At 32.2% G+C, this 25,515-nt stretch overlaps 1 protein-coding gene across 1 annotated transcript; it reads left to right on the top strand.

Annotated features, from left to right (window-relative positions):
- The first annotated feature begins 1,258 nt into the window (after window positions 1-1,258).
- On the top strand, window positions 1,259-8,757 carry LOC143258431 (uncharacterized). Its single transcript, XM_076517361.1, has 5 exons — window positions 1,259-1,398; window positions 2,506-2,673; window positions 3,344-3,506; window positions 4,753-5,420; window positions 5,968-8,757. The coding sequence occupies exons 2-5, from the start codon at window positions 2,506-2,508 to the stop codon at window positions 6,019-6,021; spliced, it is 1,053 nt and encodes a 350-aa protein (XP_076373476.1). The 5' UTR covers window positions 1,259-1,398; the 3' UTR covers window positions 6,022-8,757.
- Window positions 8,758-25,515: the final 16,758 nt, after the last annotated feature.

The following is a 25,515-nucleotide window of genomic DNA, read 5'->3' on the forward strand; positions in this document are numbered from 1 at the left end:
GTAATTAAAATGGAACGTGTCATCTAAGTCGTATTTATTACAGCGTTTAAATTTGATGCCTGATTCTATCGAGTCTAAAACAACGTTTTTATGGTATATTTATCACAATGATTCATCTGATAGCGACTCCAGTATTTACGTTGTCAATTTTCATCACAGCAAATTTTTTATACGAATTTAGAAAACAGAAACAACATCGAACCGGTACTAAAGTTTATTGTCCATAATGTGTTTGTTTCTTATAATTCTGTAAATATTCATTACAGGCATGGTCGCTGTTAGAATAAACAATCAGATAAACATATCAAATATTCTCTACAGATCTTATTTTGGTCTTCATGAAATAAAACAGCTTTGTGTCTTTCTGTACTATAGTCAGGATTGTTACCAAGTTTGTCTCCGAACTTGTAGGCCCGGCATGGCCAAGCGTGTTAAGGCGTGCGACTCGTAATCTGAGGGTCGCGGGTTCGCATCCCGGTCGGGCCAAACATGCTCGCCCTTTCAGCCGTGGGGGCGTTATAATGTGACGGTCAATCCCACTATTCGTTGGTAAAAGAGTAGCCCAAAAGTTGGCGGTGGGTGCTGATGACAAAATGCCTTCCCTCTAGTCTTACACTGCTACATTAGAGATGGCTAGCAGAGATAGCCCTCGGCGTAGCTTTGTGCGAAATTTCAAAACAAACAAACAAACCGTACTTGTAATACTAACATCCAGGTTTCGATTCAGTGCAGATGGCAAATAGTTCAACTATTTTCACTATATGATGACTTCATAATTACCAATAAAGAAAGCGTTTTTAATGCTCATTTAGCAAATTAGTATGGTAAAAAAATGCAACATGTTAAGGTACAAATTCCACAAATCTTTGGTATTGCTTTAATATATCTTTCAAACATGCACTTTACATATATGTTCTAAATGTATAAACTTAAAATAGTTAAAAAACTCTAAAATGAGCGACATCTATCAAATAGTAATGAAATACCTCACGTGCGTTACTCTGAGGGAAAAGTACCGAATTAGGCCGAGCAAAATAATTTAATATTTTCTTGGAAGAGATAATGTTCTACAATGTTTATACATATGTCTAATTATCCAAATGTATAACTTGCTTAAGACTAATTTATCAATTTAACTTCACACAGTTTCAAAGTTTCATACTTCTCGTCCTTCTAATAGCATGAAATGATATCGAATGTCTCAAAATGAATTTAAAATATAATATTGCAGTTGTACCGTTACATTCTACATCAGTTTGCAGGCCTACTGTAAAGGGGGATTCCCTAATAGAAACTCGGGGACGTCCCGTCTCTTGTAAAATAAATAAGCTGACAACTACGATACCTCGATAATGAAGCATTCGCACCGTGGTTTTGTTTCGTTTAAAAGTTTCCAAAGTAAGTAGTTTCAGTTGTTATTATTGTTATCATAATAAATTACCGAAAGTGTAAATGCTGTGACAAAAGAGCTGACGTTTTATATTTCTCATCTTTGCGGTTAAAATTAAAGTTTTTAAAATTTGACAATGCTCGCTTTAGAAAATATGACTTAGATTCTTACCAAGACTTGCATTATAAGTTGGTCAGTGGCTTGCTTCGTTTTCGTGCTATTTTAACTGTGCTGATTAAATGTGTTTATTTATACGTGCATCGTTTGATACTTCATATTTAACGAATTTGTGACTAATGTGCTTTAGGTTTTATGAAGGTTTTGACAAATTTCTGTATTCACGCTTTTGTAAGTTGTATAAGTGAAAACGTTTAGTTCTAACGTCTTCTACATTTGAAACGTGTATTCCTATTGCACTTTAACTTTTCATGCATGTACACTCGGAGGGTTTCAATATACCATACACGTTAGAATACATATCACGCATTTAAGTTATAGTAATTCGGCTATAAGTACACAGTAACATACGGTTTAGGTTTAACATATAATAATTTCTAGTTTTCATCTTTGCTACAAACTGTGCCTGATTTTTCAACATAAAAAATTACTAGGTTGTGCACTGTGTCATGTTTTTCATATGACAAATATGCATTTTAGAAATGTAGATAAAAGGACGTAATATACTTTATATGATTGTAATTGACTGTTTGAAGCTTTAGGGTTCTTAGCCAAATTTAATAATCACTCTCAATGGACATCTACACTTTTATGTATTTATCAAAATTAAAATGTCACTATGAGTTAACATTTGAAGTACTGTTTAGTGGTTGCTTTATGCCAACGAACTTTATGGATTTTTGTTGTTTCTTTGTAACCTTTTTGTTTATTATTGACAGTTTATAAGTTCTCTTTGTAATAGTGCACACTAAGTTTAGAAAGTGAAAGGTGTAGAATATGATGGAACCTGTGTATATTCATAATTGACTGTACTAAAGTTTGTGTTGGTTTCTATTTGGTATTGTGACTTTGATCCTAAAGTCTGTAGTATTAATATACTTTTCCATTTCTACAGTTTAGCCTGTGATTGAGAATTCATTGAATTTTAATTTTTTCAGATGTGTGGAAAAGGACTGTATTTCCTGGATGATTTTATTATTCCATCTCTTGACAGCAAACGGTTCCCTTGTCTGAGTTGGATAGATAGAGATGAGAAACTTTATAAGGTCAAGTGGCTTCATAAAGGATCTCGCACTTGGAGAGAAAATGACTTTGATATATTTAGTGTAAGTTCTTGAGCACTTTGAAGTAGTGAAATTTTTTAAAATATTTATTCAAGTGTTATAATAAATTGAAATAGGTGAAACAGTTCTATCAACTTGGATGTGAACCTTGGGCAACTAATACACACAAGTTATTTTAGACCAAGACTGTGACTAATGAACTTCTGTGGTACAAACCTTAAAATAATCATAACTCATTCCAAATAACTTATTACATTCCTATCCATTTTTCACTACTTCTTAGGGATACCTTTGTTCTGTGTAACTTTATATTCCATGTAAAACATAATAGACTTACTATATTTAGTAATTTGCTTGCAAGATTAATGGAGAAAAGTGAATGTGTTTTTGTGTCCATCTTTCTTAATTTAAAGGTTTTTGGTAATCTTGCTATTACTATAACTTTGTCACATCCTTAGGTTGGATGAAATAAGTAGTTTCACATTTTGTGAAAATAATTTTTGTTTGTGATATGTTACAAACTACACAGCTGATTTATGGAATACATCTTATGAATTTAGCACATCAAGTTTTGTAAACATAAAAAAGTAATTTTGGTGATGATTGAAGAAACCATGAAAGTTGGATATTGACAGTATATTAACAAACACTTTCATCTTTTGTAACTGAAGAGTTAATCTGTATTTAATATAATTCTCATTCTTTACTGTAGGAATGGGACAGAATGAAGGGACATCACAACCCACAAATCCCTGGATACTGGACCTTAGCAAAACAAAGGTTTAGAAATGCTCATTCCAAACTGGAAAAGATTGGAAGAGTTAAGAGAGACAAATTAAAAGAATCGAAGGGATTTCGAGTGTATAGAATAACCGGTAAGTTTTAAATATAATGGAATATGTTTAATTTCACTTTCATGTATACACATTATTGTAGACACTTTTGTTGGTAAATGGTTTACATTAAGAAACAGAGAGACTGTCTCTCTGTAATTAATGGAGATATGGAAATTCATACTTATGTGATCTCTATATTTCTAAAACACTTAATTATTCACTTCTATTATCTAGAATTAACATATTACAAATAAGAAACTGAAACAGTTGTGATTTATGAACATGATGTAAAGAATAGAGTTCTATAGTCAAGGTTAAAACCTATTGTTGGGTTAGTTGTAACTTTGTATCAGGTAATTTAATTGGGTTACAAAATAGTTTAGAAGGAGACTGTATAATTTATGAAACTTTAGAAAGATATATATAAGTAGTTTGGGAATGCACAATGTTTTATCTGTCATTTTCATTACCCAGTTGGCAACACATGTATTCTTCTCTTCATTTGTTGTAATTTTATTCATAAAGTGTGAGTATTCACCTTCCCACTTATCTTACTTACTGCAGACATGCACGTTTAGCTCAGGAGTTCAACCCTTCTGTACCTATGTTCCCTGCACTTTTAAAAGAATTAATTTACAATGTTTGAAAACTACATTAATTGGTATTGAAGGAACCCGAGTTTTAAAAGAAAACAACTGTAGACTAGCTTTTGTCATCATTAGGAACAGAAAGTTTACATAGACAAATAATCATGTATACTGCATGGAACAGTGTGTTTGCATGATTATTGAATGCTTAACCACAAGGTAAAGTTATCTCAGTCATACAGTATTTTTAATAGATATACTGTTATTTTAAAGGAAGAACTGAATATAACCAAATGCAAAATGAAAGAATCTATCTTATTGGAACAAAATAAGTCTATCATAAACCCTGAGGTAACAAGATATATTTACTTAGCTGTAAAACAGTCGAGTCATATCACCTCTTTCTTCCATTAAGTCCATGCATTCCTTTTGTTTATTGTAATAACGTTTCTTGAATTATTTGTTCGAACCATCTCCAAACTTTATTTTCAATGAGTGAATTCCTGTGATTAAAACCAAACTTAGTTAAGTTCTTCTAGAACTCTGGGGTTTTATTTAAAATTCAAAACAATCCATTTTTAACCTCTTCCTAAGGTTACAATTTCTACTACGAAATGTCTTTTAAAAAGACGTATAATACTGAAAATAACTCGCTGATATTTTCGAGCTGACATACTAATAACCATGTTTACTTCCAGGTTCATTTGATCCACTACCACAACAAACTTACTGTAATTCACCTGACCTGCTCACTAAGGACAGTGAGAGTGATGTATATGTTAATATACTGTCCACTTTCCAACATGGAGAGTTATATTTTGCATGTCAAGATGGAATTTTTCCAGTTAAACTGGAATCTACTGAGATTGTGATTGACACTGGAATGATTTCCACAGAGATTTTGGAGGATTCTCACATACAGAATTCTGATGGGTTAATGAAAGAAGAATGTCTTGAGAAAAATGAATTTGGAGATGTTGATTGTGACCTGGTCATGCCCACTGGATATGAAGATGTCCTCTGTGACCCGGTCTTGCCCACTGGATATGATGATGTCGACTGCGACCCGGTCGTGCCCACTAGATATGATGTCGACTGCGACCCGGTCGTGCCCACTAGATATGAAGATGTCTGTGATCCAGTCTTACCCACTAAATATGAAGTTGATTTCAATACCAAGTACATAAATCCAAACCTTATCTTTCAAACTTCTGAACCAAATATCGTACAACAGAGCAACTGTAAAGATGATGTTTTAGATATAGATTCTGAAACTCTATCATTCTATAATTTTATGAATGATGAAAGAGAAAACTGGCAGTTATCTTTAGATTTAGGCTCTCTGGGGGATATATTAGATACAGAGGTGAGTTTATTTACAGCATGAATTGTCTCAACATACAAAATAACCTATATTTAAGATCAAATATATTATTAATGTTTAATAATTCATATTGTTATTATTTGTATTTTAAACTTCTGTATAAAATGTTAAAAATTTGATTAAATTAGTGGACTTGGTCTATTATTTTACTGAACCAAAATCAACTTTTGGAAGGTCAACTAATATAAATAAAATCTAGTTTTTGTTTTATGTTTAAAATGAAAGTTAAGACAACTTCTTGACATTAAATCAGATTTCTACCTTCATATACTCAGAGTATTATTTCCTAATGATTTGTAACTTGTGAGAAATCAATTACTTATTGTTATATTGAATATAAGATTTGTAACAATATCAACAAACACTTGAAATTGAATAAAGTTTTAAAATTCTGAAGTTTATTCTCTTTTGTACATATATTTGTTTATATTTTAGACACTTATAAAAATTATGTGTCTGACTATTCTACTTCTGAATGGATCTCTTTCTTCTTGATGTGTTTCTTACAATTCTTCATTTACTTTTACAGAACATGATGGAGGTTTTTGGTGATTTAAAAACTATGGCAATGAATGAGAAATAGAAGTTGGAAAGAAGACTAATTTAAGGGCCTACAGTAAATAAGCAATTGGAAATGTAGTGCATAGTAGTCTCACAAAAGAATTAAGATGAGTTTCCAACCTGTAATACAGAAATATGTATGTATCTGAAACTAATATTAAACATTGAAATGTTTTTATTTTATGATGAAACTTTGTAGAATGGACGGCAACTGCCTGTACTGGAGACACAAGTGTAGAGAACGACATTTTGAAAGTCTTCTGCATTTTGAAACTTTGTCCTCTTCACAACAGGCAGTTGCCATCCATTCCACAAAGATTCCATCATGAGTAATCTGCCAAAATAATCCATCAAAGCATTTATTATATGATTGCTGAAGCAAGTTGGTCTTTATGTTATGGAGAAATAAACAAATAAAATTGTTTTAGTATCTCCTAAACAATAACCCCAAGTCATGGGAGATTGTGCAGCGCAAGGACTGAGAAAACCACTGGTAAGTTGTCTGTAAAGGTAGAGTAAAAATGTTGTTAAAATTGTTACCATATTACCTTTTACTCTTCAAACATCATTTACATTTATATTTAATCTAGTCTTCACATGTCGTGTCTGCAGTTCTTAATATACCAAAGAAAAAAATTTTTTTTTCTGTTAATATTCAAGGAGATAGAAATTTTTAATGTAACAGAAAACTTATTAACACATTAAATTAAAATGAGTTGGTCAAATAAGAATTGATAGCTTTTGTTTGGAATTGGAAGACAATTTTCTGTGTTTTTGTTTCTCAGTCCTCGAATAGCGGTACCAGTGCTCTAAAGAAAGCACAGGTGAAATTTGAAGACACAGTTTGTAAGGATTTAAAATCCCTAAAATCTGTGGCTTTCCACTGTGTACTTATTTTAAATAAGTACAAGTATTTCTGTGAAGTGGATATATATTTTACTTCCATGAAAATTATATAGAAATTGTGAGTTTTAAAAGATTCATGGAGGAATACATCTTGGTTCATTCTGATGTTAGAGTTAACTAAACTAGTGAAACTAACAATCACCTTGTACAAATTATTAACGTGTACAAAATTATAATTGAGTTCATGGCTCAAGAAAGTTTTATGAAATATGTATGGCTATTTGATACTTCAAAATGAATGTTTGGTTAGTTAATTCCTTTGAAGGTGAAGTTATAACTCACAATTTTAATGAAGTGAATACATATATTTGTATGAATATATGTGTACTTTAGACCAACAGCTTGGGCAACATGAATTATTAATATTTCTCATGTCTCAACATGTATAAACACCGGGTATTTATCATCTCGAAAGTAACCCTGGACCTCTTATCTGATATCCTTAATTTGTGTACAATGATTGTTATAAATAATATCTTAAGCAACATGAGATTTTGTGTCAACTGATCTTTCAATTTATTATAGTTTTGAAAAGATAAAATATTCTTTGTTCTGTAGATGGCTGGTATTGATACACAACTTTAATTAAAATAAAATATAGAACAACATTTCAACCTTCTTAGTTCGTATTCAGGCTAACATCACAAATCCATTGTATCTGTATTAAACGTAGAATAATCTAGATACAGCTTTGTATTGTTCATTTGATGGTTTTTGTTGAATGAAAATTTGCCATTTTAATTGAAAATGAACTATACAGTGTGGTTGATTACTGACAAGAAATAATTCATTTTGTCTTGACATTTAAGGTGTTGTGCCTTGGTTTTAACCTTTGAAATGTATGTATTGAAGGAAGTACTGTTATTTGTGTTAAATAAGAGTTTTGCACTTACACACAAGAAAATATAACTTTTGTAGAATCTGTGAATTATTAGAAAGTTATTCATGTAGTCAGTCGTCTTTGCTAATGATGATGGAGAAATATCAAATTAATTAGGCTAGTTAATAATCGATTTTAGAAAGAGCAAAATTTACAAAATCATGTTCTTGTATGTGTGCTACATTGTGGTGTGTGCGAAAAATACATTTTAACCGTACAGTGTTTATCATTCACAAAATATGTAATTTAAAAACATTTTTATATTCATTTATGATTATCCACAATAATCTTTTAGGTCTTTAGACTATTATAATTATGAATTTCTAGTCACTTGAGGAAATTTTAACAATTATTGTGGAGCCTTAAATTATCCAGAATACAAAAGTATTTGTAGTAAATACTCGAAAAATACTGTAGCGTCACAAAATAAAATTGATTTTCAATGAAATTGAAGTTTCTGTTTATACGATAGATAGTCATGTGTTTGTAAAAAGATAAAAATAATGTAAGAGAAATAAAAAGTTTATTTTGTGTTGTATTGCTTAAAATATGTTATTTCGTTATATAAGAATTTACAAATAAATAATTATCTAATTATTGAACAAAAAGTTATATCCAAGATTTATATTCATTGTTTGAACTTTTGTATGTTCTAAGGACGGCTTTATTAATAAAAAAGAGAAGAACGTTTCGACCTTCCTAGTTCATTTTGTGAGGGAAAATTTATTTTATCGTTCAGTTATGGATATGCCAGATCAATGGTAATTTTGAGATATCGTATTCAAATGAAGTCTTATCACCAGTTTAGGTATGTTTTAAACTTATAGCAGAGTAACATGTATGATATATCATCATTTTGTTTTTTCTTAAGCAGTCTATGACCTTTGAGTACATTTTCCCTTTACATTTAGAAGAATGTGTTGTTGTTGTTTTCGTCTGTAATAAGATTTAATAAATTTTGATTTATTGAAATTCTTTCGTGTTATCTTTTTGTGTTTTATTGTTCACAAGGAAGTCAAACACAATATTTATACATTTCTCTGGTATTATCAATGCACGATTATTTCTAGTGGGTCTGAGGCATCGTTAGATATATTAATGCGTCGTATAACTATGTCTACTAAGAAGTGTGACACAGGATATGTAAAGTACAAATACACATGTATATAAAACGATGATTATAGAACGACAATGGCTCCAGAAAACACGCCGAGAAACTTACCGCCGTATGTTTAGTTTGTCTATTTTACGAAGAGCTGATGCTATCGCGGAAAATAAAGAGATTTATGGATTAAGAGAAACCTGCTAAGAAACTTCCTTCCTTTGTTTAGATTGGAACAAATAAACGCTATCAAGTTTGAAAGGAGTTATTCCTGCTATAAACTAAAATACGAGAAACTGTTCATGGTTTGTTCGAGTTAAAGTGAACTGATGCTATTGAGGTTAAAAGGTGATATGAAACATGGATGATGAACCAAGAACCAACGATAGCGGACGGACGCTACAGAATGAGCTATTATTTTCAAGTTATTCACTAATAAAGAAACATAGAAGTTCGTACACAAGAATGAAACCTTGAACATTTGATACTCGTCAGTATGAACTATTAGTAACCAATGTGCTTAGGAATTCATATAGAAAAAGGCAACTGGAGCTTTGAACTATGAATAGGCTCACAAATGCCCCCTCCACTGGCATAAAAGGACCTGAAATAGATGATAGAATTAGAATACATATCTCAGATCTGATTTTCGTCAGAAGAAGAAGGGATCTCGGAACAAGTTTTGAAGACGTCTCTTATTGTTGGTAAAAATCAGGTCATTTCACGTTCAAGGTCTTTGTCAGTATTTTTAATACCATTATTCCTTTACATCAGTCACCGTGTCAACAGAATTAAAAGGATTATCTGTGATAAATATTAATTATTTAAATTAAATATATATTTCAGGTGACAACAAGTGGAATCAGTCGAAACTCCAACGACTGAGACGGAACAATCCCCTTGGCCTGTCCGCAAAGTCTGCCCACTACCGTCACAAAAACACATTCTACATTGGAATTAAATTTAAAAACGGAGAAACTTTTAAATTAAATTTTGTAACACAGTCCGTACGTTATATTCTGTTTTCGTTTTTAAAAAGTAATAATGTACAGAACAATGAAAACCTAAAGACAACTGTGCATAAACAAAGGAATTGCAATTGAGAGGTTTCAAGTCACCAATGTCTGTGAGAGTCAGATGCGTAAGATTTCTTTAAACAGCATATGTCACGACCTTTTACAGATTCTTAAAAATACTTCCAAGTATTCAAAAGTCGATCCCACGAAATCTTATCTTCACCTTGTGCTACAGGAATCAATAATAACCCGAAACTCATGAGAAAACACGATTATGTTTTTGGATTTATAGTATTCCCAATTCTCAGTAATCTGCTGTGTTTTGACGTCTACTGGGTGGATCGCCGAATTGTATACATCAGCAGTATGTATTTACATAATTAATTGTCACGACATCAAACAATTTATACAAAGGTAAAACCCAACATCGAACCAGTACTAAGCTGTGTCGTACATTGTACGTTGGTTTCATATCACAAATTATTCAATACGAATGTTAACATAATAACCAGCATACACATTATCCATATAATTAAAATATGCTGTAAGTGTAATGTTTAGAACTTCTACTTTTTTTTTTTTTTTCATTTCTGTTGGTGATGTCAGCCAACAACTTAGAAGAAAGAATGTTGAGAGAGATTAAAGGTAATTAAAATGGAACGTGTCATCTAAGTCGTGTTTATTACAGCGTTTAAATTTGATGCCTGATTCTATCGAGTCTAAAACAACGTTTTTATGGTATATTTATCACAATGATTCATCTGATAGCGACTCCAGTATTTTCATCACAGCAAATTTTTTATACGAATTTAGAACACAGAAACAACATCGAACCGGTACTAAAGTTTATTGTCCATAATGTGTTTGTTTCTTATAATTCTGTAAATATTCATTACAGGCATGGTCGCTGTTAGAATAAACAATCAGATAAACATATCAAATATTCTCTACAGATCTTATTTTGGTCTTCATGATATAAAACAGCTTTGTGTCTTTCTATACTATAGTCAGGATTGTTACCAAGTTTGTCTCCGAACTTGTAGGCCCGGCATGGCCAAGCGTGTTAACACTGCTACATTAGAGATGGCTAGCAGAGATAGCCCTCGAGTAGCTTTGTGCGAAATTTCGAAACAAACAAACAAACCGTACTTGTAATACTAACATCCAGGTTTCGATTCAGTGCAGATGGCAAATAGTTCCACTTCTTTCACTATATGATGACTTCATAATTACCAATAAAGAAAGCGTTTTTAATGCTCATTTAGCAAATTAGTATGGTAAAAAAAAATGCAACATGTTAAGGTACAAATTCCACAAATCTTTGGTATTGCTTTAATATATCTTTCAAACATGCACTTTACATATATGTTCTAAATGTATTTAAACAACATGTTTTAATACCAGGGTATTTATTATCTGAGAAAGTAACCCTGGACCTCTTATCTGATATCCTTAATTTGTGTACAATGATTGTTATAAATAATATCTTAAGCAACATGAGATTTTGTGTCAAGTGGTCTTTCAAATTATTATAGGTTTGAAAAGATAAAATATTCTTTGTTTCTGTGGATGGCTGGTATTGATACACAACTTTAAAGTAATATATAGAACAACGTTTCAACCTTCTTAGTTCGTGTTCAGGCTAACACCATAAATCCCTTATATCTGTATTAAATGTAGAAGGATCTAGATATAGCTTTGTATTGTTCAGTTGATGGTTTTTGTTGAAAATTTACAATTTTAATTGGAAATAAACGATACAGTGTGGTTGGTTACTGACAAGAAATAATTTATTTTGTCTTGACATTTATTGTTTTTGGCATTGTTATCGTAATCTTTGAAATGTATGTATTGAAGGAAGTACTATTGTTTGTGTGAAATAAATAGTTATTGAACTTACAAGAACATATATATAACTTTTAAAGAATCTGTGAGTTATAAGAAATTTGTTCATTGTCACTAATGATAATAGAAAATACTATTACTACTAAAATAATTAGGGTAGTTAATAATCGATTTTAGAAAGAGCAAAATTTACAAAATCATGTTCTTGTATGTGTGCTGCATAGTGGTGTGTGCGAAAAATACATTTTAACCATACAGTGTTTATTATTCAGAAAATATGTAAATTAAAAACATTTTTATATTCATTTATGATTGTCCACAATAAGCTTTTAGGTCTTTAGACTATTATAATTATGAATTACTAGTCACTTGAAGACATTTTTAACTATAATTGTGGAGCCTTTAATTAACCAGAATACATAGGTATTTGTAGTAAACTCTCCAGAAATACTGTAGCGTCACAAAACAAAATTAATTTTCAATGAAATTGAAGTTTTTGCTTGTATGTTATTCAGTCATGTATGTGTAATAGATAAAAATAATTTAAGAGAAATAATAAGCTTATTTTGTGTTGTATTGTTTAAACTGTGTTATTTCGTTATATAAGAATTTACAAATAAATAATAATGTAATTATTGAACAAAGGTTTTATCCAAGATTAATATGCATTGAGTGAAGAGAACAATGTTTCGACCTTCTTTGGTCATTATTTGAGGGAACTTTTCTTCTCTCGTTTTGTTTTGGATATGTTAGATCAATAGTAAATATGAAATATCCTTATTCAAATGAAGTCTTATCACCAGTTTAGGTATATTTTAAACTTAAATCATTGGAACGTGTATGATATTTCATTTTGGTTTTTTTCTTAAGCAGTCTATGACCATTAAGGGAATTTTCTTTGTACATTTAAAAGAATGTGTTGTTGTTGTTTTCTTCTGTAATAACATTTAATAAAATTGTGATTTATTGAAATTCTTTTCTGTCTTTTAACATTCAAAAGGAAGGCAAAAACAGGACCTGAAATAGAGAATAAAACACATCTCAGATCTTATTTTCATCAGAAGAAGAAATATACGAAGAAGTATAGAAGATGTTTCTTGTTGTTAGTAAAAACCAGGTCATTTCACGCTCAAGCTTTTTGTAATGTCATTATTCCACGACATCTGTCCTCATGTTAATAGAATTAAAAAGATTATCTGTGACAGCAAGTAGCATTAGTTGAAACTCCAACGACTAAGCCATAATAACCCACTAGGTCTACCTGCTGGTCAGCCCATTACCATCAGAAAAACACGTAGAACACTGGACTTAAACTTAAAAACAGAAAAACTTAAGTTTTTCAATAAATTGGAAACCTTTTTTGTCAAAAACTTGTATTACACTCAGTACGATAGATTACAGATTAAAAAAAAATAGTATACATGTCATTGACAACGTAACAAAACTGTGCAAAAACCATGGGACAGTGTCAAATGTCTAGGAGAATCAGATGCATAAGCCTTCTTTAAAGAGCACATATCACCACTTTCTACAGATTTTTAAAATTGTTTCCGAGTATACAAAGGCTCGATCCCACGAAATCTTCCAATTCTAGAGATAAAAACTGACCACGCACTTAGTTCATCATAACACTTGGACATAACAGACTTACTACATTTAGTAATTTGCTTACGAGATTAATTGAGAACAGTGAATGTGTTTTTGTGTCCATCTTTCTTAATTCTTTTCAAGGTTTTAAGATATATCTTTGTTACTCTAACGTTGTGACAGTTTGATAAAGGATGAAATAAGTTAATTCACATTTTGTTGAAATAATTTCTTTGTTAAATGTTGCACAGTGCACAGTAATGTATGAAATACATTTTATGAATTTAGCACATCAAGGTTTGTAAACATAAAAAAGTTATTTTGGTGATGATTGAATAAACCATGACAGGTGGATATTGACAGTATGTTAACAAACACTTTCATCATTTGTAAGTGAAGAGTTAATATCTATTTAATATAATAATAATTGTTTACTGTAGGAATGGGACGGAATGAAGGGACATCACAACCCACAAATCCCTGGATACTGGACCTTAGCAAAACAACAGTTGACTGTGACCCAATCATGATCACTTGATACGAAGATTTTGACTCTGATCTGGTCATGACCATTCGATATGAAGATTTTGTCTGTGACCTAGTCATGCCCACTAAATATGAAGATTATGACTGTGATTTAGTTATGCCCACTGAATATGAAATTGATTCAAATATCCAGTACATGAATCCAAGCATCCTCTTTCAAACTTTTGAACCAAATAACATACAGCAGAACAACTGTAAAGATGATTTTTTAGATATAGATTCTGAAACTTTGTCATTATATAATTTTATGAATGATGAAGGAAAAAATTGGCAGTTACCTCTAGATTTATGACCTCTGGAAGATCTATTAGATACAGAGGTAACTCAATTTATTTACAACATGAATTGTCTCAGAATGCAAAATAAATTATCTTTAGGATCAAATATATTATTAATTTTTAAAAATTCAAATTATTATTTGTATTTTCATATTCTGTATAAAAATATGTTAAAAATGTGATTACAAATTGGTGGACTTGGTCTAGATTTAGGCTCTTATTTCATAAGTTTGTTTCTACTAAAACATCTTTTTCAGAATCCTATCATATGTTCTCCTGGATAAAACCATATTTAGCATATGGGCAACATAAAGAGCTTTCACAGATAGTGTAACATTAAGCCTAACTGCCACTGTTAGATCTGTCACGTCCACTGATAGCGTGTAGTAAAATATCTGTCAATTTTGGGATAGAGTCTGCGTCATTTATTACTCAGTAGTGATACTGATTTTAAGTGTCAACACAGCGCACAGAAACATTTACACAAAGTTTTTTGAGCTCTTCAGACATCTGTGTTAACTGCTGGGCAGAAATAATGTAAAGTTGACATAAACTCCGAAGTAATTTTATGTTATTATTTTAAAAATTATCTTTTCTGTCCCATGAGCCTATAAACTTGGCATAGCTTTCTACCTCAGTCTACAGATGCAGATCAATAAAATGAAACTATTTGTTAGGCTTATTATATCTTCCTTTTTTACTTAACCTGTTCAGTGCCGTAGACGAGATAACTCGTCCAAGCCAATCGGTAACACAGTGCCATGAACGAGTTAATTCGTTCTCAATAATACCTAACTTCAACACTCGATGTCAGCACCGTACATGCATTTGACCTACTTAGAAATTGTTTCACTTTCGATCCAAAATGGCGTCATGAAAAAGTTACAAAATGAAGAAACATTAGAGTTGTATATTGTAGCAGCTGAAATACTTGGCAGTCAACAGGTTAAATATAATTTTTTAGACGTTTCAAGGTCATAAGTTAGTAAAATATATGCTCTTTCAGGCTTACTCAAGTACCGTAACTGTTGTATTTGTTGCTTTAAGATTTAAAAGATTCTGTTGAATATAGCATATATCTAATTTGGCTGTTACTATGACTACAATTCTTATTAATATATATAACAATGCAACAGCACCTAACAGTTAACCTTACCAATAGTAGTTCAGCACCACTAAACCTTACACGAATAATTTCGTACTGATACAATAGGTTTAGCAGTAATATACTACTAGTATTAACTAGTACAATCTATTTTAATAATTTAAGGCCTTACTGTTAACATTATTAGATCTAGTTCTGCGTTAGTTCTACTTCTTGGCCATTTAAGGATGTTTTTGATGGCTGTTAACTCTGAAAGTACAGTTGTCATATGGTTTGTTTACATTTTCGAAAACAGTGAAGGTGTTTCCAAAACTTATTTTGAATTGTTTAATGCCAATATGGCATCACTTATTTCTTTACTTTGGTGAAAACTAGGGTAATATGTGCGAAGTAGCTGTACAAATGTTAAAGTAATGTTTTGATATTGGCTTCTGATGTAGTCCACTTAATGTGAAATCATGCACACTCAAGCGTATATAAGATGTGTGAGCAAATGTTTTTGCCACCAAAATACTATAAAAGCTGCCATGATTAGCTATTTTTTCAAATATTCTCATGAAGTTATCGTTTTGCATTCTATAAATAATACTGTAGTAGTTTTCCTTGTTTGTTCATTTCAAAGGTTCTATTCTTTCTACCATGATTCATGATTTTGAATTCCTGACCACAGAGTTGCACCTTCAACACGAAGTGTTGAGTTTCTAATTGTGAGCTTGCCTTACAAGTAGGCCTAAAAGTGTAACTGGTTGCTGCTATTAGCTGCAAAAATATAATTATGACAAAATAACTGATTAACCCTTAAACAGTAGCCATCATCAACTGACGCTGCTACCTACAACATTCCCACTGTTTAACAGTTGCCAATAACTTCAACATACCAGCTATTAAGTCTATCTGCTGATGTCACTCCTTTTGAACCACTCATCAGAGGGAAGGTGCTCAGTAAGCAACAATCAAGCGAGTGATTGTCATAGCTATAATGAACCCATAGCTTAAAGGGTAAGACTAATTTTGTATTATGGCCTGAAGTTTCTGTACAGAAGCTAATAAAAGCGAAAAAGATAATAAAATATGCAAATTCTTAAAGAAAACTCAGTGATAAAAATATACAACTCATAGGTTGTTTAGGGAAAGTTAATTGCTTCGTTTCCTGAACAATTTTAAGTAAATCATGAACCCATTCATCAGATCAAACATTCACGTGATACAAAACTTACTTTATTTGTTGGATACCTAATTGTTACTAATGAGACAAAGAAAAGAAAATCAGATTTATTTCTACGTATTAAAAGTAAGATAACCATCTTTTGCTAATCATTCTTCAAAATATGTTGTGATATTAGTTATGAATATGTGAAATTAATGTTTGTGTGTTTTAGAGCCACGTTGGGGCATCTTCTGAGTCCATCGTGGGGAATTGATTCTTGGATTTTAGCTTTGGAAGTCCTTAAACTTGCCGTTGTCCAATCAGAGTACATTAAATGTGAGTAAAATATTTTCAACAGTCCATGTCATGTTATAATTGAAAAGTTTATTTGAGATAGCCGGTTGTTTTTGTGATGGAGCAACCGACAGTAAGTCCACTACATTCCAATAGTAAGTCCATTACATGTGATTCATTTATGAGTTTTTCAAAATTCTGTCCCAATAGTAGATATCTTTATGGTAATAAAAAATATTTAAATGTACTACAGTGATATTTGGGTTAAAAATAAAATGGATTTCTAGGTCAGTATTTAGCTAAACTTATAACAAACCAAGGTGACAAATATGTCAAGAAAATGTGGAATAAGTGATATTTCACGATGAGATTCAGAATATGAAAAACATCGTAAAAATTTTCAAAGAGTCACAATTTTTACAACATTCTTGTATAATGTAGTTTATTTATTTTTATTATCACTATTTTAAACATCCATTCTTTATAAATCTACAGTTAATGAGATTGCTAATTTCAATGAAGTTGGACTTTAATTCTGAGATAGTACAGTATATCTTGGAACATTTGTTACAGGGTAGACATAATATGATAAGATAATTATTGTAAGATGATACTGAGTTACAAAAACCTATGGCTACAGGCCTAAAATATTCATATCTGTACACACTCACATATTATTTGAATAATACAAGTTATGTGTACTAGAAGTCGGAGTACTTGAACATTTACTTTGAATTACACATCCAAGTGCATTTTATGTATAAACTCCTGTTAAATTCAGTTCTTCAGTTATTTTAAACTTGTACTTACGTCTACTGTCACCACCACCTAGTGAATAAGTTTTATAATCACCTTTTAAGTGGAAAACTCTTTGGTTCTTGTTTTCTCTTTTTATTACAACTTGTATTATTTCCACATGTATAGTATAAAAATGCAGGGGCAAAAATATTAAATATTGATACAAAATTTGACTTGCAGTGTTCGAAAACGTGTGAAGGTGACTTTCTGTATTTTTTGAATCATCATTACTTGGGACTCAGCACATGAAACAAAACAAAAACTCAACATAGTAAGAAACCAAATAAACACAGACATAAAACTATGCTCACCAGATAAAATTAACGATGAATTAGACAAAAGAAAACAATACTTCATCAACATCAATAAGTTTCCTCCACAAACCGTAGAAAACATTATACACACACACCTAGACATAAAGCAAAATCAACCAACAGAAGTAAATATATCTCACGAATCAAAATATCACGAAGTCATATACTGATGCATACCATATATTCCCAACATCAGCAGAAAAATAACCAACATTTGGCAAAAACTAGTAACAAAATATGACATTCCAGTTAATACAAAATTTATTTTAAAACCATACACAAAACTGAGGTCTATACTATGTAAAAACTACACTGACAAACACCACACCAACATTATTTATAAAATACAATGTGATAACTACCACGACTTCTATATTGGAGAAACAAATAGAAAAATGGAAACCAGATTTAAAGAACATAAAAAGTCACCTCGACACGTTCCGAACAATGCAAGTCAAATAAATACAACATAACCACAGAAAACACTCAAATACTAAATAAAGAAACAAACATAAATGCAAAATTAAAGAAGCCTTACTTATATAACACCTCAAGCCCAAAATAAACCAATAAAAAGGAACACCTTTATACCTATATTAATAAATATAATCAAACATCTAAGCACGCCCTCTACATTCCTAAACTCAGTTACACAATCCCCTTCAAACATGCGGTCAGCTAACGGTCAGTTACCTCTTTTTTTCTTTGTGAACCTGACAATGACTGAAGAAGGTCGAAATATTTTTCGCTCCTTTACATAGTTTTCTCTATCCATACCAGTTGTTTTTACATTATATACATATATATTTCTTTACAAGTCATCATGAAATTTTAAAAATATGTTAATTTGAAAAGTGAGTTCACACAGAGTCACACAGAAGATATTACTTTTAAGAATCATTGTATACAACTTTAGGATACCAGAAAAGAGGCCCAGGGTTATTTACTAAGATAGTTTATATCTTTGTGAATATATATATCTTTACATAAAAAAATATGAGTACCTCATCTATTACTACAAGCTGATATAAAAGAACACCCTAAGAATATGACATAAAAGTTAAAACTTGTATCATACCACTATGGATTTTTAATGAAACTAATTATATATTTGATCCTACAGGAAACGGATTTTACTTCTGTTAAATTTTAAATCAAGTTTTTCAGGTAAATTCTATTGTTTGATACAAGTCATACACATAGTCCATACATAATTTGACCAAAAATTCTCAGTTGTAAGATGCAAAACTTTCTACTACGAAACAATGTATCACATGTGAACTTTGTACTCTTATAAGTGAAATTATCTCATTAAAATGTCAAATTGCTGCCAAAAATTACTTCTGGTGGACAAAAAGTGGAAGACAAATTCCAAGACACTCAAAAATGACCAAACCAATAGTTTTAAAACTAAATTACTAATTTTGCAGTGAAAATAAAACAAATAACTTTGAAACAACTTTTATGTAAGTAAATAAACTGACCTACTTCTGTATCTTATAGATTCTCCAGAAAGCCTAAATCCAGAAATAACTGCCAGTTTTCTTCATCATTCATAAAATTATAGAATGATAGAGTTTCAGAATCTATATCTAAAACATCATCTTTACAGTTGTTCTGTTGTACGTTATTTGGTTCATCTTCATATCCAATGGGCATGACCAGGTCACAGTCGACATCATATACAGTGGGCACGACTGGGTCACAGTTGACATCATATCCAGTGGACACGATCGAGTCACAGTCGACATCATATCCAGTGGGCACGACCGGGTCACAGTCGACATCATCACGTTCAGTGGGCATGACTAGGTCACAGGCAAAATCTTCATATCGAGTGGTCATTATCAGATCACAGTCCAAATCTTCATATCAAGTGATCATGACCAGATCAGAGTCAAAATCTTCATATCATGTGTTCATAACTGGGTCACAGTCAACTGTTGTTTGGCTAGAGTCCAGTATCCAAGTGTTTCATGGATTTACCTTCATTCTGTCCCTACAGTAAAGAAAGAGAATTATATTAAATAGATATTAACTCTTCAGTTACAAATGATGAAAGTGTCTGTTAATATCTGTTAATATACTGTCAATATTTAACTATCATGCCTTCTTCAATCATCACCAAAATTCTTTTTTATGTTTACAAAACTTGATGTGCTAAATTCATAAAATGTATTCCATAAATCAGCTATGTAGTTTATAACATTTCACAAACAAAAATTATTTTCACAAAATGTGAAACTACTTCTTTCATCCAACCTAAAGATGTGACAAAGTTATAGTAATAGAAAGATTACCTGAAACCTTGAAGTGAATTATTGATGGGTATAATCAGTCTATACAAAATTTAAAAATCATATTAATCTCTGTCTATCTTGTAAGGATTTTTTTTGAAAATATGGAACAAAAAACTTTAGATCAATGAATATTTTGTTTACCACAATGAATATTTTTATTATGCTTGTTGAAAAAAATACAAACAAATTGAAGAAAATTGAAGAACATTGATATCAAATGGATCATCGTTCATCCTGATTTTTGTGTGTAAAATTCACGTCTTTTAGACTTAAAACTACGTCTTGTGGTCCTTTTATGTACTGTATCTGGAGGATCTCGTTTCCATGACGAGCGGTAATCAGCCATCTTGCTGATGTTCCACCTTCCCTATTACATCCTCTCCATTTCTCTGATGTCTTTCTTCAGTGATGGCACCGAGATGTTTAGGGAAATAGTCGATATATGAGAGTAAGAAATGAACTTTCAAGTTTATATTTGGATTTATCCAACATGTTATTGACAATATTTTCATAATACAGATCTTTGTTTACTAACATTTATCAGTAATATCTTTAAAGGCAATCTACGTTTCGTTTCCAACCTTCCTCATTGTCTTCTTGAACTGTTTGTCCAAAATCAATGACCTAATCAGAGGCACAACAAAAATCCCTTGTTTAAATATCACTTCTGAAAAAGCTGAGAATTGCCACCATAGATACTTGAAACAGTCACTATCTTTGTTAAGGAGCTTTAGAAACTGCTCCTTCTAGCCCAGTTTTAGATTAAGTGGTGGTAATAGAACTTTTAGTGTTAACCAAAATTTAACATTCAATGTTTTCAATGTATGAGGTCGATTTTGTGCAGCCATTGCTTCTTTATTCAGTGCTGATTTTATGGTCTGCTATCCCATTCACATAAAAGGCATAAAAACTTTGTATAACTAGATTGTTGACAAGAACATACAAAGGACTTTTCAGTTTCAACAAAGTAGCCTATCATATTCCTCGTATTCGACAGTTTTAAGAAGTTTTTATAAGTTTCCTTCAAGTAAACTGACTGAGTAATAAAAACAGATGCACATGTTTTACCATTGTGAAGGTAAATACCTTTTATTAGATTTCTTTCTTTAGGAACCAATGAACAATCGTGGCTCACTTGACTTATAGACAGCAGGTCCTGGTATCGGTATTAATTTAGCAATATTGTTTCTATAAACCAGTGAACCTTCTTCGTGAAACGAATGGCACAGACTCTTTCTAACGATTTCTGTACCATTGAAATGATGTCCTTGCAGAAAGTAAGTTTATACCGAAGTGTGAACCCTAAAAATTCTTTGGAAATCCCAAATCTCTTTCTAAATCATTTAAGTTTACTCTGTGTGAAACTTTGAGGTTCACCGGACGTTTCAGGTTGAAAACAGTTTCTGGTGACATCAAATTCAGAATCAGATGAACCGAATGAAGAGTCTGCAGTGACGCAAGTACAGGTCCATCAGGTCTTACAGGAGAAGAAGGTTCGGATAAGAAACGTACTTTTTAGTTCAAGTGTTGTAGCCTTGTACGTTACGTGAGCAAAAATAGCGGTCATATTTTAGGTTTCCAGGCTCACAACAGACAATTGGATTTCCAAAAGGGAAATATTTGTTCTTACTTTCAGTACATTGTCTCGTCTCTTAGACACAAATGGTGCAAACTGTGTGCAGAGCACATGATTGGCCCCCAAGTTTTATTCCAAAATACACGTCATACCATCTTCGCTTATTGGATTAAACTGTTTTGAACGAAATGTTTTATTTCTTTGCTTGGTCCCCTGGTTTTGTAGTTTAATATCTGTCGGTAAATTGGAATGTCAAGAAATACTTAAAAAATACCAACAATAATTTTTATTGTTGGGAATAGAATAGTTAGTGTAGAAAATACTAAATAAATAAATAAATTTAATGTGACTTACGATGAAAGAAATAAACTGTTCTAAATGATTTTATTTTTTTAAATAACTATATTTAGAGTTACAAGCTAACACAGTAGTTGTATATTTGTAAACACGAATTTAAACTAATAATTACGTTATCCACAAATTATAAACTTGTATATAATTACAGCCTTCATTTATTCTATTATACACTTAGACACTATATTTAAATGTATAGTTATACCAGAGGCTATCTGCACCGTTCCTACCACAGGTAATTTTTAGTGTATGAATTCTCAAGCATACCTATAAGAGCCTGATGGTTAGGGACTCACAATCTCTGGTTTATGGGCTTGAATCTCCGTCACATATCGATTGTGCCGTTTTAGTCAAATTTAAACGAATTTTGCAGTTCAGTTTTGTAAAAGAGTTGGCTGGTGGTAGTATTGACTAGCTGTATTCCTTCTAGTAAAAGAGTTGGCTGGTGGTAGTATTGACTAGCTGTATTCCATCTAGTAAAAGAGTTGGCTGGTGGTAGTATTGACTAGCTGTATTCCTTCTAGTAAAAGAGTTAGATGGTGGTAATATTGACAAGCAGTATTCCTTCTAGTGAAAGAGTTGGCTGGTGGTAGTATTGACAAGCAGTATTCCTTCTAGTGAAAGAGTTGGCTGGTGGTAGTATTGCCTAGCTGTATTCTTTATAGTAAAAGAGTTAGCTGGTGGTAGTATTGACTAGCTGTATTCTTTCTAGTAAAAGAGATAGCTGGTGGTAGTATTGACTGGCTGTATTCCTTCTAGTAAAAGAGTTGGCTGGTGGTAGTATTGACTGGCTGTATTCCTTCTAGTAAAAGAGTTGGCTGGTGGTAGTATTGACTAACTGTATTCCTTCTACTAAAAGAGTTGGCTGGTGGCAGTATTGACTAGCTGTATTCCTTCTAGTAAAAGAGTTGGCTGGTGGTAGGATTGACTAACTGTATTCCTTCTAGTAAAAGAGTTGGCTGGTGGTAGTGTTGACTAGCTGTATTCCTTCATGTAAAAGAGTTGGCTGATGGTAGTATTGACTAGCTGTATTCCTTCTAGTAAAAGAGTTAGCTGGTGGTAGTATTGACTGGCTGTATTCCTTGTAGTAAAAGAGTTGGCTGGTGGTAATATTGACTAGTTGTATTCCTTCTAGTAAAAAAGTTGGCTGGTGGTAGTATTGACTAGCTGTATTTCTTCTAGTAAAAGAGTTGGCTGGTGGTAATGTTGACTAGCTGTATTCCTTCTAGTAAAAGAGCTGGCTGGTGGTAATATTGACTAGCTGTATTCCTTCTGGTCTGTTTCTGCTAAATTATAAACGGCTACTGCAGATAGTCTTTGTGTAGCTTTGAAAATGAATAATCAACCAGACATGGCATGGTCCATGTGTTAGTGTTTTAGTCTTTAGATGAATGATCAACCAGACATTACATGGTCCATGTGTTAGTGTTGTAGTCTTTAGATGAATGATCAACCAGACATGACATGGTCCATGTGTTGGCGTTGCAGTCTTTAGTTCGAATCCCATTACAGTTAAAACGCACACTTGATGACGACAGTATGCCATAACATTGACGGTAGAATTCTACTCTTCAGTTCCTGAGGGCTGTTGATGATCTGTATCTTAAGACAGCTGGTATGAGTATTGAAACTTTTATTAAAATAAAATAGAGAGCAACGTTTCGATCTTCTTCGGTCATCTTCAGGTTAATAAAGAGCGAAATAAAAGGTTTAATACCCATACCAAACGTCTTGATATATATTTTTACTTCAAGTCAGTTTCTCGTCATTACAAATGTTGACCATCTGGTTTCCTATAACGAATCAATTCAAAAATAGGCCTAGCTCAGATAACCCTTATATATATATTTGTGCGAGTTTCCAAAATAGACGAACAATTCTTCAACGTAAGCTTTCCTTTAAGAAATATGAAAAATGCTTTAATACATCAATACCGCTTGAAAACTAATTATTTCAAATTGAGCTTATGAATACTTATTATATTACAATTCAATATTGAGGATTTATGCAAGGCCTGACCTATCGATATTTAGAGGTTTACATGGAATTTAAGAGTAAATGCTGGCTTAACAACGCAAAAAGGTTTTTTTATTACTTAAAAGACTCGTACAGCGAGATAATTAATAAAATAATTCACCTTTTTAACACTAGATGGTGCCACTATGCAATATTACGATAATATAACAGGATATCCCTAAGATAGCTGAAATATATTTCAAAATTTGGTGCAGTAAAGTTCGTTTGCTTGTAGTTAAGCACAAACCTACACAGTGGGCCAGCTGTGCTTTGCCCAACACGGGTATGGGAAACCCAGTTTCTAGCGACATAATTCAGAAAATTTTCCACTGTGCCACGAGGGTAAGGAATATACGCCATAATTCACTATTCCTATCAGCTTTGAGACTATTTCATATTGTGAAGCACTACTACGTTTTATACACGTATAAAAGGCACAACTCGGAATATCATCTTTGTTTTTTAACTGCAAAGCTACACAATGGTCTATTTGAGCTACATCTAGCACGGCCATTAAGAAAGAGGGTTTTAACGTTGTAAGCTTTGTCTTATCGCAGAACCACTTGGTGGTGAAATATATATGTGGCGTGGTTTATTTTCAATTTCGCGCAATGCTACACGAAGACTATTTGCGCTAGCCATTCCTAATTTAGCAGAAGAGGGAAGGTAGCTAGTCATCACCACCCAACACCAACTCTTGGGCTACTCTTTTTACAAACGAATAATTGGATTGACCGTAACATTATAATGCTCCCCCGGCTGAAAGGGCAAGCATGTTTGGTGCAACGGGGATTCGAACCCACGACCCTCAGATTACGAGTCGAGTGTCTTACTCACTTGGCCATCAGGGGGCCTGTCTATATATGTGTATAAAACGTAGTAGTGCTTCACAATATGAAATAGTCTCAAAGCTGATAGGAAGAGTGAATTATGACGTATATTCCAGTTCTTTAAAACTTTGAATATCTGCCTGTAATATTTGTGTATAGTTAGTTTGATTTAACTTGTTCAGGCCTGGTTGGTAGGGCGCAAGACTCGCAATCTACAGGTTGAATATCTTCATTGAATGTCTCACCCGTTCAGCCGTTGGGGTGTCATAATATTACAGCCAATCTCATTTTTTGCATCCCAAGAGTTGGCGATGGGTTGTTATTGACTAGTTGCCTTCCTTCTAGCTTATAATTTTCAAATTAGATGTGGTTTGTGCAGATAACTGTCGAGGAGCTTTGCGTAAAATCCAAGAAACAAAATAATTCGTCTAACCTTAGGTTTCAGACTAAATGGTTTTTCCTTCATCACTGCCAAAGTCGAGTTCTTAAAACAATAAGCAGAGAAGAGAAATTAAAACAAAACATTCAAGTGTTTGTTTTTGAATTTCGCACAAAGCTACTCGAAAGCTATCTGCGCTAGCAGTCCCTAATTTAGCAGTGTAAGACAAGATGGAATGCAGCT

Source organism: Tachypleus tridentatus, chromosome 1 (genome assembly GCF_004210375.1).
Source record: "Tachypleus tridentatus isolate NWPU-2018 chromosome 1, ASM421037v1, whole genome shotgun sequence".
NCBI classification, from domain to species: Eukaryota; Metazoa; Arthropoda; class Merostomata; order Xiphosura; family Limulidae; genus Tachypleus; species Tachypleus tridentatus.

Excerpts from the sequence above, each read along its gene's own strand:
- LOC143258431 (XM_076517361.1), top strand. The coding sequence starts at position 2,506 with ATGTGTGGAAAAGGACTGTATTTCCTGGATGATTTTATTATTCCATCT. Across the intron at positions 3,507-4,752 it reads TCGAGTGTATAGAATAACCG|GTTCATTTGATCCACTACCA; the intron begins GTAAGTTTTAAA and ends GTTTACTTCCAG. Across the intron at positions 5,421-5,967 it reads GGGATATATTAGATACAGAG|AACATGATGGAGGTTTTTGG; the intron begins GTGAGTTTATTT and ends TTACTTTTACAG.